The 12,496-nt window shown below is 40.5% G+C and overlaps 1 protein-coding gene across 1 annotated transcript; it reads left to right on the top strand.

Annotated features, from left to right (window-relative positions):
- Positions 1-997: 997 nt before the first annotated feature.
- On the top strand, positions 998-9,435 carry LOC140003347 (cysteine protease ATG4A-like; the record flags this gene model as incomplete). The annotated part of the gene is made up of 11 exons (XM_072043094.1): positions 998-1,028; positions 1,492-1,590; positions 2,387-2,488; positions 3,044-3,116; positions 4,423-4,502; positions 5,041-5,228; positions 5,338-5,416; positions 6,302-6,447; positions 7,503-7,559; positions 8,712-8,823; positions 9,095-9,435. Coding segments are annotated over 11 exons (1,032 nt in total), but the record flags the coding sequence as incomplete, so codon positions are not given.
- Between the last annotated feature and the right edge of the window lie 3,061 nt (positions 9,436-12,496).

Here is a 12,496-nt window from a genome sequence, read left to right as displayed (position 1 = left end):
AATAAAAGAAGTCTACAACACCCAATCCCTCTGTGCACCCAAGGCAAAAATCGTGGACTATTCTGCCTCAACACTATTTTCAGACCCAATTTGTCAAGTCATCTAGCAGAGGATTTCTCTCTTGTTCACTCACTAGCTTAGTAGAGCACCAGTTTACATAGGTGCTGGAGCAGATTCCTCAACCATCTGAAGGGACTTGATCCCAGAAAAGTTCAAAACTGCAGATGACTCATGATTTTGTGGTGAAGCATCTATTAAATGAGAGCTGTTCCGCTTAGGGCACAGTGAGACAGTGTGAGAAGAACCCTGTATCTCACTGATTGAGGCTTTATAACTCTACAGAATTGTCAGTCAACAATAAATGGAAAGTGCAGGAGATATGTTCTTTCTTCCTCCTTTCCCTGCCATACATTAGCAGAGAGATTGTGGTGGGATATAGGTTCAGAGCCTCACAGAAGAAGGATTTGAACCCAGGCTCTCCACAGTCTGCACCACTGCCTTCCTGACGGCTCTTGACTATTTTAATTAATTTTATTATTTTATTATTTTATTTTATTTTATTTTATTTTATTTTATTAGTATTATTATTCTTCTTTTTCTGGGTGGTGTCTAAGTCTTGGGGGGAAGAACAAACTGTGGGAGGAGGGAATGCTACTACTGTCTGTGACAGTGGTGATTTCTGGACAGTGTTAGCAACAGAGCTTCTGCAGAGAAGAGAAAATGCCAGGCAGTCTCCGTTGGTATTCCATGTACTGAGTACTGAGTGCAGTTTTGGGCTCCACAGTATAAGAAAAAGACATAAACCTGTTAGAGAGTGTCGAAAGAAGGGCAACAAACAAGAGGGTCTCTTTTAACAGGGGGATTGAGGTTTGTGGCAAAGTTTTGGTCGCAATTTAGGGGCTGCACTGTGCTGGACACAGCAACAGACGCACCATAAGCCAAAGTCAGACAATAAGCCAAGGTGTGTTTACGTGTGGTTTACTGTGGTTTAACGTGGTTTACGTATAGAAGAAAGTTTTCGCCTATTGGTGAGTATACTGCAGATTTGCTGCATTGTTCTAAATTAAATAGCAAGATAAGTGATGGCATCGTAGGCTGGGAAAATATTTCTAGAGTATTAGCGCATTTTGAGCATCATTTTAACTGTTTATGCAAACATGAAGATTATTAAAATCAGTGTTTATTTATGTCTGTATGTAAACAGGTGATCATGTTGTATAGCATGCAGTAAATGGTTTGTGAATGCTGCTTGAAGAATGAAAAGAGTAAGTCAGCTCCACAAGGAATAAATGAATTTTGTTTATTTGTGCAATGCAGAGATTAGAATTAGACCAACAGCATGGAACCAAAGTCTTGCTGTGTGCCTTTTATCTGTAGGACAGTTCATGGAGGCTTCAGCAGCCCTATCTGTTTTCTAGCACTCTGAAATGTCCTCTGTGGTGCTGCACCCAGTTGAAAGCCTGCACTGATTGTGCTGAACTTTCCTAACAGGAGGCACGGGTCCTTCGTCGGACGCTGGCTGGGGATGTATGCTGCGATGCGGGCAGATGATGCTGGCCCAAGCACTGATCTGCAGACACTTAGGGAGAGGTGAGTGCTGGTCCTGAGGGAACTTTGGTATTGTCTGCAGACGCTTCTTCGTAAGTACTCCATTAAAAGCACAAACCCTGAATTTATTAGTGAGACTTTCTTTGATGCCCTGGTAACAGTTCCTAATGAATCAATTCATATTCAGCTGGGTGAAATCATCCCAGCCTGACGCAGAGAAATAGGCATAGAAGGAGAACAAATGGGGAATCCTGTCGCCATTATTTTATAAACCTCACCCAAGTGTAACACCCAAGTTGAGGCCAAGGGAAAACCTGCCACCGTGGGACAGTGCTCTTACCCTTCTCTTCACTCCTCACTTGTCAGCAGCACGAGGTCCAAACCCCCCTGGTGCAAGCTCTTAAGCATGCATGTCACATCCCAGGATGCTGCCAGTGGAGTGTTTGGACTTTCTGTATGGATCTTATGTTGTTATTTAATGGGTGCTTAGAAATCCAACAAGGTCTAAACACAGCCTGTACTTTTAAATAATCTTGGAAGCTCAGAGATACTGGAATGGCTATCAACACGCAGCATGATCCGTCAGAATATGTTTGCAGTTGATGTTTTTGTTTTGTTTTATTTTCCCTGTTTTTACAATCTAGCCTATGATGATAAAGGGCAGCTTGATGATAAATAACAAGCTTGGAATTCTAGGAGCTCTACACAAAATGTAAATATTCGAGATGAATTGAAATGTCTTTTAACATCTCATTATAAAGCTTTCTGCTGTCTAGACATTTGATCAGTGTAATGAAAACGTCACCATTTTTTATTCTATATCAATTTTTCCTTTCAGATTGGCAATGGGAAAAACACAAAAAACAACCAGAAGAATATCACAGAATCCTACGATGCTTTCTCGACAGGAAGGCTTGCTGTTATTCAATCCACCAGATGGGTAAGAACAAACATAAACTTTCAGGTTTTTTCCACTGAAATTTCTACTGTGTTGAATCACTAATTTGCAGTATGTTAATTCATAATTTTAAAAAGTGGATGTGAAGACAGTGTGTATGCTTATATAAAAATAAAAAGGTATGCAGATGGGCGCAAAGACTAGTAGTACAGAAACATTCCCTGAGACCTAAATAAAGCCATGTACTAGAATCTAGCTCTTGATAAACTCTGTAAGCCTTGGGTACCAGAGTCAGTAATGTTAGAATAGGCAGTCTTGTAGCTTATTGCTGTAATTTGTAATAAAGGGCACTAACATTTGTTAACTTGTAATTCTCATTGTAGTTTAGAAGCCTTTTGTTTATTAAAGAAACTGGCACTCCCTAAGTTTTGAAAAGAGCATAGATTGAGAAAATAATTGTTATTGCTAAATACAGATTGCAGTTACTCTAGAATGTTTGACAGTCACGGTATTTACTGTATATTGTTCCCACATTCTTTATGGTCTCATTTTTCTTTGATTTTGTGTACGTGTGTCTTTTTTTCACTATGAAAACAGCACAGGTGGGTGTTGGAGAGGGGAAGTCAATTGGAGAATGGTTTGGACCAAATACAGTTGCTCAAGTACTAAAGTAAGTGAGATCATACCAGTCTCATTCAGAACGTACTCCCCTGGGGCAGCCAAGACAAGGCCCAGGCAGAGTTTTGAAGGCTGCATCTCCCCCTGTCCCACAGTCAGGAATGTACTTGCCATCTATTTACAAGTGCAGCATGGAATGTCATGCCACAGCTCGGTGTGCAGGTACTGAGTTGGGAATGGGTGACCTCTAAATTTTAATAAAGGAAGAGCCTGAGGAGAAGAAACTGCAGGAAAGTCTCCTGCTATGCCGTCTGCATGCCCTCACCAGTCACACCACAGATGTATATTCCTTTCTGCACAGTGGCACAGCTCTGGCAGGTCGAGAGTGCCACCGTGTAGGTCGGAGTGGTGGTGTGAAACATCAGAGAGAAGCCATCTCGGCTGAGGAGGGAACTGAGCTGCAATTCCTCCCTTTCTGAGCAGCAGTTCTGCCAGCAAGGCTACTGGATAAAGATGGGCAGCTCCTCATAGTCTGGGAGCCACACTGAAAGGAACTGAGGCTGCTCAGTTCTCCAGGGGTACGTGGAGGTGTCTTACCTCAGGCAGGGGCTAGGCTACAGGTCCTGCGAGCTCAGCAGCAAGTCTTTGACACCCTGGAACAGGCACATGATCTGAAGAGGGAGGGGAGCTGAAGCATGCCCTGGACTCCAGATCTTTCATGGCCAAGTTTTTCATGGTGAAACGCTCACCCCCATTTCTTTCTGGCTTATTTGAAACAGCTAATTCTGCCAGTGCAGCTTAAGAGTGTAGCTCCCTTCCCCAAAGGTTTGGATTTTGCAGAAGTGGACATAAAACTGTGTGCTGCTGTCTCCCACTGAAGTTTTGGTGCCCCAAACCCTTAGCTGATTTAGCTTTTAACGCCCCATTTCTGCTGTGCACGCAGGCTCAGGCAGAAGTAATTCCACTGTAATCTGCAAAACTGGCATAGGAATTTTTTTCTTTTCCAGATGAGAAAAGACACAATTGGGCAAGAACCCATTGCAGAGACTGTCGAGTGCAATAAAAAGTAATAAACTTGATGTAGTTGAACTGTTACTGTCACTGCACTTAGCAGTAAGACAAAACAGTTTGCACATGGTGCAGCGCATATGTTTTTCCTGGTACCACTCAGTACCTATTTTTCTAAAGATATTAAACATTTAATGTTTAAAGTTTTCTTTTTCTTACATGGAGACTTTAAAAAATGCAGAAAGGATGTTTTTTCTTAAGAAAAAAAAAAATAAATAAATGGTTCTGAGTGTAAAGCTACCCTTTTGATCCAACTAGTTTATATTAATTAGTACCTTAATGTTTTCTAGGAAGCTTGCTTTATTTGATGAATGGAATTCATTAGCAGTTTATGTATCTATGGACAATACGGTGGCCATTGAAGACATCAGTAAGTGACACCTCATCAGTTTTCTGGTAACAGTTTCTGATTTGACTCCATTTGCCAGCATGTATCTAAACATGAACAAATACTTGGGGGGCCATGGCTTTGTCTTGCAAGGGTAAGAAGAGGGAAGAAGGACATACAAACTCAGTTGTGTTTTTTTGATCCCTGATGCCAACTTCGTGCTCACATCACTGGATGTGAAGAGCTCCTTGAAGAATTTCTACTGTCATCATTGCTGCCATTTCATTTCTCTGGCGTTTTATAGGCAAAGCTTGACACTATTAATAACATTAATAGGACATGTCACTGCAGTCTTAAATTGTCATCCCCCAATCATTGATCTAACGTCTCACTTGGACGTGCCAGCACATACTGTCTGCTAGAATTACTTCTACTAAATAGCTGTAATTGCCATGCCCGGCTCGTTTTGTCTTGGGTGCCCTATAAAGATCCCTGGCAAACTAGCTTAATTCACTACTGAGAGGAAGATCTGCTTTGTGTTCCTCTGTGCGTTGACTGATTTCTAGTTTTATTCCCGCAGAAAAAATGTGCTGGTCCCCTCCTCAGAGCAGCAGCGCGTCCCACAGCAGTGCACATTTGCACAGAAGTGCTCTTGGCCGAAGCAAGAAGGCAGGAGGACTCTGCACAGGCTGGAAAGCCCTCTTGCTTATTATACCTCTACGACTAGGGATAAATCACATAAATCCCGTATATATTGATGCATTTAAAGTAAGGTTTTCTTTCAATTCATTGCTCGTTACTGTCAAATAAGTTTGGGTATCTGTGATGTCAGTAAAGAAATGAATTACAATTTCCTTTATTCCTTTTGAACTCCTAGGAATGCTTTAAGATGCCACAGTCTTTGGGAGCATTAGGAGGGAAACCAAAGAATGCCTATTATTTCATAGGATTTTTAGGTAAGGAAAAAAGAAACTTATTCCAAATGTGCAGATGATCAAAAGAGAACATTTTTTGAAGGGGAAATAGTAAGGGGTCTAAGCGTGAACCTCTAGAAGTAAAGAAAGATGAGAATAGAATAAAATAAATGAAGAAGCATATCTAAAAGAGTTTAGAAACAGTATGAGATGATCCTTAACAGGAGCAGAAAGTTAACAGCAAAGCTAGGTGTAAAAATAAGTGATGACATCAACAAGAGCAACATACTGAGAATAGCTGATAGCATTTGACAAGTGTATTGGTCAAATGTCACTTTTATTTTCTTGTATTTCAAAACTGTTTCTGATAGCAGTATCTTTTTCACCTTTTGCATACCTTCTGTTATTAAGTATTGCTCTAATTAATTTAAAATGCATTCCTTCAGATTTCACCCCACTTTGGGCCAAAATTTTGCAACCCTATTTTGTCCTTTTGTAAAACCTAACCTGTTTTAGTTAGGCTTTTTTGTTCCAATTTCTGAATGAATGCCTAATGGGATTACAGATTGCATCTGTGAACATCCTGTACCTTTTCATCTGTCAAATGTTAGTGTTTACAACACTTGAGATTTAAAAAAAAAAAAAAAAAAAAAAGTACTGGATCTCACATGGAAAAATAAAAGTATGTGACAAAGATAGAACATAACCAACCAAAAAATTACAGTAATAGGTGACAATAGGAAGTTATACTAAATACCCTGTGGGAAACGCTGTGTCTAAACCTTCCGATTCTCTTAAAGAATCCCTAGGTGGAAAGTCTAGATTATACTGACTGCAATGGCAATCTAATTTCTATTTTACAGTTCTGGACCAAGTGCTTATTAATGTCACTTGCTTATTTTTAACATACGGCTTTTACCCATCCAGGCAATGAGCTGATCTATCTGGACCCTCACACCACTCAAAGCTTTGTAGATTCAGAAGAAAATGGCACGGTTGACGATGAGAGTTTCCACTGCCAGGAAGCCCCACATAGAATGAAGATCATGAATTTGGACCCTTCAGTAGCTTTAGTAAGTGTCAGGAAATCTTGAATGCATGTACTTTATCTCAAAGTAATGTCTCTCTACATTGGTAAGGGCAGCAATGCATCTCCTTGAACAGAACCAAGATCACAAAGCTGTCTTCTGTGATCAACACATAGTAGTTTGTACATAACTACATGGAGAATCTTAGGGCAAGTGGGGAGCTGTCTGTACTGTAGGGAGCTCGCTTTGTTTTCTTTACTGAGCAGCTTTTACTTCTTTCAAGAGGCATTATAATGGTCAGAGCAAGGAACTGAAACAGGTTTACGGGTTTTATTCTATCACTACTTTAGGTTTGGTCACCTCTAGACAAGTTACTTAAACTTACTTTATATCATAAGTTGAAACTGTTTAAGTGGAATTATTGTATTTCACCCCAAATTACAAATACAAATGTATTATTTGTAATTCAGCCAAAATGTCATGGGGGTACTGTGGTATTTGAAAAAATTGGATCTGATCCCATGCCAGTATCCTGTGATTGGGTGATTGGCAGTTGTCACCAGTGGGATGTGTTTCTAAAGCTTTAAACAATCTGTAAAGATACCGGTATCTGTCATTCATTCACATACCTGTTTTTTAATACTGCTGCTTTTTAGAAAGTTTTTTTGTTTTGTTTTGTTTTGTTTTAATACTTAACTACGTAACTGTGCAAAATGTGGCATGATGCAACGAGACAGACAAAATCATAATGAAGAGCAAATATTTTCAGTATAGATACCAGAATGGAAGTGTTCCTTAGGTGGTCCATCATCTACAAGTTTTCAGCTTCTGCTGATACCTGGACTGTAGGAACTGGGTGGCGCTCCATGGAGGAGCACACAGGAGCTGCTGCTATTTTTTGCTTGACTATTTCGTTAGGGGTTTGCAGGGCCTTGTTCTCCCCGTGGGTTCTCTCCCTAGAGCTGCCACATATTTGGAGTCTTATATCTACTGATCGTACAGGGCATTACTGTATCAGAGGTCAAACCGCCTTACCTGCTGGTACCACATACCTACCATCTGCAAAGGTAAAACTCTGTGTGTTTGTTTTTTCCCCTAAGGGCTTCTTTTGCAAAGAAGAATGTGATTTTGATAACCGGTGTAGTCTTGTACAAAAGGTAAGAGTGGGAACTTAGCATCTCGATTTGTTCTTTATAAAGTCTGGTTTTTATTGTCTGTTTTTTGTAAAATTTTCCTTTGCATTTTCCTTTGTATACAAATTGTATGAGCCATGGAGAAGAATGCATTAAAGCATCAGGGTAAGGCAATACTACTGAATTGCTAATTGGAAATTGTTCAGCACTTTACCAGCCACAAACCCTGCCAGTTGGAAAATGGGTGTAAACATCCACACTTGAAGGTGTTACTGGGTGACACTTGCTTTTAACTTCTAATTCTCACTAAATGACTAAGGTTTAACTGCCATATTGTAGTGATGTATCAATGATTTGCTTCCTGATCCTTTTTTATTGTTTGACATAATAGATTGCGTGTTCTAATTATGACTGTTAGTCCCTGCTATCTTAAAGATCTGATTCTGTAAGTGCTGCAGGCCTCTAGCTCCTGCTGATCTAGGGAGAACAGAAGGTGCTGGCTGCCACAGGAAACAGACTTGAGGATGTTTCTGCATGCAGCTGTTAAGCTAAGCACCAGACGTCTGAATGTAAAGTACCATCAACCTCTAAGGGCATTTATTTAAAAAAAAAAAAATCATCTAAGGAAAACAGTTTGTAAATAACTGAAATACAGGACAGAAGGTAACTTCTCTTTGAAGAGGAATAGCGTTTGGCTTCAGGAACACCTTTTTTCCTGACCAAAACCTGTCCTTCAAAATCTGATGCGTTTTTTTTTTTTTTTTTTTCCCCTTTGGAGGAGCTGATAGATCTGTCTTTTGTGCTATTGATCAACAGAAAACTTGAGGAGAGTTCTATGCAAGCAACTTTCTTTTAAAAAGCAGAAAATATTGTACATTCCTAGTGTGCTTGCTACATGTCAACAAAATTACAGGTTTGCAGATATCAAAGCTGATATCAAAAGATGATAAGACTGATAATTTGTAGTACAGTTCAAGAGATCTGTCTTCCAGATGTGTTTTAACTAGGGATGTATTACAGAGACCATGGTGCTTGGATTTCACAGTATGTCTGTATAAAGACTTTATTTTCCTGATGGACATGCGTAATTAAAAAACACTTTCAATTAAGCAGACACGTTTTGTGTTTGAAGCGTCTCCCGAGCCAGCTTTTAAAATGAAAGCATTCTGTCCTCAGGAGATTCTAAAGCAGCAGAGTCTACGGATGTTTGAGCTGGTCCAGAAGCACCCGCCACACTGGCCTCCTTTCATACCTCCAACAAAACCAGAAGTGACAACCACAGGAGCAGGTAAGGCACCGATTAAAAGCCTAATTGTGCAATGTTATGTTCCTCGTTAGCAAATAAAAGAATAATCACAGGTAGAATAACTATCCTTTGTGAGTGTCAAGCAATATATAGCAGGCATGTATCCAAACAAGCCATACAATTGCTAGCACAGATTTTTTTTTTTCACTCTTACAAAGTACTTTTCTGGAATGCGTCTTTCAAAGTTGTTTTTTTAAGTGAACAAAATCAGGCATGTCTTTAGAAGCATTTTTTTCTTTATCTTTTTTTACAGAACTCATTGAATCTACTGACAAGCTATTTGAATTGGAAGAAGAATTTGAAATCCTGAGTGTGTGAAGGAAACTGTGGTGACTCTTCTGAGTGTTGAATATATTGGTAATATTATTGCATTGACTTAAACAGCCATGTTAGCCCCGAAGTGCCTGAAATTATGGATAACAGAGCACAGAAATCTAGTAGCATCCAAAACTCCAAGGGCAGTTTAACACACAAGCTTCCCCGGATGGAAAGGCAGTAAGAGCTCTTGTGATAAGATGCTTAAAGGGAATCTCTTTTTAACGTACCTTACCTGGAGACAAACGGGCCTTTGAGATTAAGGCAAAAATACATGTATCACTGGGCACCATGTTTGGAGAAAGGGATAACCCAAATGGATATTTCTTGCTCTCATATAATGATGCAATAGTTTAGTTCTTCAAGCAAAACAGTCTTCAGTTCAGGAGGATGTTTACTTCTGTTCCCTCCTGTGGGCTGCGTCATAGGAAAAATACATCGTCTTGTTTAAAAGATCGACTGGATCAGGAGAAAATTGTTTCCTTGTTAAATATTTTAACATGTATTTGAGCAACCAGACTTTATTACAAAAATGTTTCTGTAAAAGGAACTATGTCTAATGGACACATTTTGCAATAGCCTTCCTGTTTCTGGGAGACCTCAAGAGGAACAGGAGCCTCAAATAGTTGATACAGATCACAACCACTGTTATAGTTATGGTATATTTCACCTTGACCTTAAAATTCAAATGATTAAAACTTAGGTTCTTTCTTTCCGAGTTAAAACGAGTCAAAGGTGGTTTAACTGTACCTTATTTATTTTAGAATAGATTTACACAAGTTTCTCTGTTACAGCACTTTATCTGTGCATCTAATAAATTTCTTAAGCTTTTCTTAGGTTGTATGCTGCTATGTTTGGTTAATTTGTGTGAACTAAATATAAACCAGGTTATCTTTAAACTTAATATAGAAGCGTACACAGATTACTGAATTGTTGCTTTTTGACTTCTTGCCTTTTGAAATCTGTTTTGGTAGAAGTGCCTTAACCCTACAGGTTTATCAGAACAGCCTGGGCAGTTTTATTTCTAAGGCAGAGAATCTCTCTCTCTAGCAGCCATAAGAAAAACAGTTCAGAATAAAGAAAGGCAAAGATTTTTAATCCATGCAGAAGTTCCTCTTCACTACCAGACAGTCCCCCTTGTGGTCATGTTGTCATGCTAGTGTAATGAACATGAACTGCAGACTTTCATCTTCACCAATAAATGACAACATAGAGAAATACTGAATATCTCTCACTCTTATTTATAGCTTTTCTTTTCTTTTTCAGTAGTTCAGCCCTAGTCAACTCGGAGGTGGGCAGCAGCAGCTTCTATGGAGCTCCTATGCTGAAAAAAAAAAAAAAAAAGTTGAGCCTTGAGGGAAAAGGAAGGTGGGAGAGCCAGATGGGGCAAGAGGAAGGGAGGTGGTTTGACCAGGACACCTTGAGGGTCTGGGAAGAGAAGAAATGGATGGGTGCTTAAGAAATGAGCAGCATCACAGCCTACATACGGAAGAATTGTGACGAGCAGTTTAGAAATGTGAGCGATTGGTGGTCTTGTGTTGATCGGCAGCTGTGCTCCATGGTTATAGCTGTAATTTCAGCAGGTTACTGTGTAAGCCGCATGTTGCCACTTCCTTGATCAAGGCAATGCTGTTCAGTTGCAGGGAAGAGGGGCAAGACTCAGGGAAGAAACGGAACGGAGAAAACTCTACACTGTGGATATGCACACGTAGCCATAAAATCAGTGCTGGACAGAAAGAGAGAAAGAGAGACAGACAGACAGAACGAAAGGAGGGAAGGAAGGAAGGAAGGAAGGAAGGAAGGAAGGAAGGAAGGAAGGAAGGAAGGAAGGAAGGAAGGAAGGAAGGAAGGAAGGAAGGAAGGAAGGAAGGAAGGAAGGGAGGAAGGTAAAGGGAGAAAGAAGGAATACCCCACACTCATAAAAGTGAGAAAGATCCAGGTGTAAAATTACGTAAAAGAAAGACAACTGTCATGTTGTGGTCTGATAGTTTCTGGGAGAAAGCAGAAACCCAGCAATTCTGTCTTTCCTACTCCTCCAAACCAATTCCGTTGACAACTCTGAATGCTTCCAGCTAGAAAAAAAAGGAAGAATGAAGTGGAGGGCTCCTTGCCATCACTGTATTTCTGGAGCAGATTTCTGGATAGTCCCCGCAGCCAGCTGTAGGGCCTGTGCCAGGCTTGGAGTGGCTGCAGGGAACATGCCAGGGGCTCGAGGTGCTGCAGGGAACATGCCAGGGGCTGGAGGGGCTGCAGGGCGAGTGACACGGGTTTGAGGGGCCTCAGGTCCCACCCCAGTGGTTGAAGTCGATGCAGGGAACATCAGAGTTGTTGGAGGGGCTGCAGGTAAAATGCCAGGGGTTGCGGGGGCTGCAGGGTGCTGAGTCACAGCTTTGCATCAGGTCAAGACGCATTTTCCTAGAACCATCCATTTCCTCCTGAAGGGGCTGAATAGCATGGAACGGTCTTCAAAATGCACAGAGCAGACCCCAGCAAACGTAGGGATGCTGCTAGCAAGTAGGGAACTTTTTTGTTGATGTTGTTAACATTGTTTCACGACAACAGATGCAAACATGTATCTTGAGTTGAGGGCAAAGGTGACCTTGGATCTGAAGCACACAGGCGTTCACTAATGTCCCCCCATCCGGAGTGAATCCACAACGACTCGGAAGGAAAACTAAAGTCCAAACCAGTGCACTGGGATAAAGAGAGTTTAATAGGGTAGAAAAGGAATAAAAACAATATAATCAATATTAATATTTATAATTTATAATATAATAACGTATAAAAATTGTTTAATTAATAAGATTAAATAATAATCATCATAATTTTATAGTAATAAAACAACGCCATACTGTACAACACAGTCAATAAAGTGGATTTAATGCAATAAAAATAAAACCCATTTTTCCCATCCCAATGAGTTCCTATCCCCATCATCCCTTCCCATCCCACTGATCATTTCCTATCCCAACAACGTCCCAGTTCTGATTCCAAGGCTGAATTCCCAACTCCCACCCACTCATCCAGCCATGCACCCATTTTCTGCATTTTCAGGTCACAAGACTCTGATGAAGGCCACCTCAGCCTTTACCCCGAAAAAAAAGCTGCGCTTTATTGTGAAAAACTTCACTTTTGCACAACACTGCAGACCCAGCCAAGATGGTCCTGCAAGACAAGGTGAAACAAACATACAAAACCCATATGGAGGTAAATTGGTTCATCTAAACAAATTCCTACCACGAAATCCTGATCCTCAATCTCAGCACCGATGAAAAAAGAGGATACAGTTCCCTCCTCCAAGGTCCCTCTCTGCCCCTGCTCCCCGTGGGCTCCTCTCCAT

This window comes from Anas platyrhynchos, chromosome 10 (assembly GCF_047663525.1).
Source record: "Anas platyrhynchos isolate ZD024472 breed Pekin duck chromosome 10, IASCAAS_PekinDuck_T2T, whole genome shotgun sequence".
Lineage (NCBI taxonomy): Eukaryota > Metazoa > Chordata > Aves > Anseriformes > Anatidae > Anas > Anas platyrhynchos.
The sequence above is the reverse complement of the archived record's forward strand: the minus strand, read 5'-3'. Positions and strand labels throughout refer to the sequence as shown.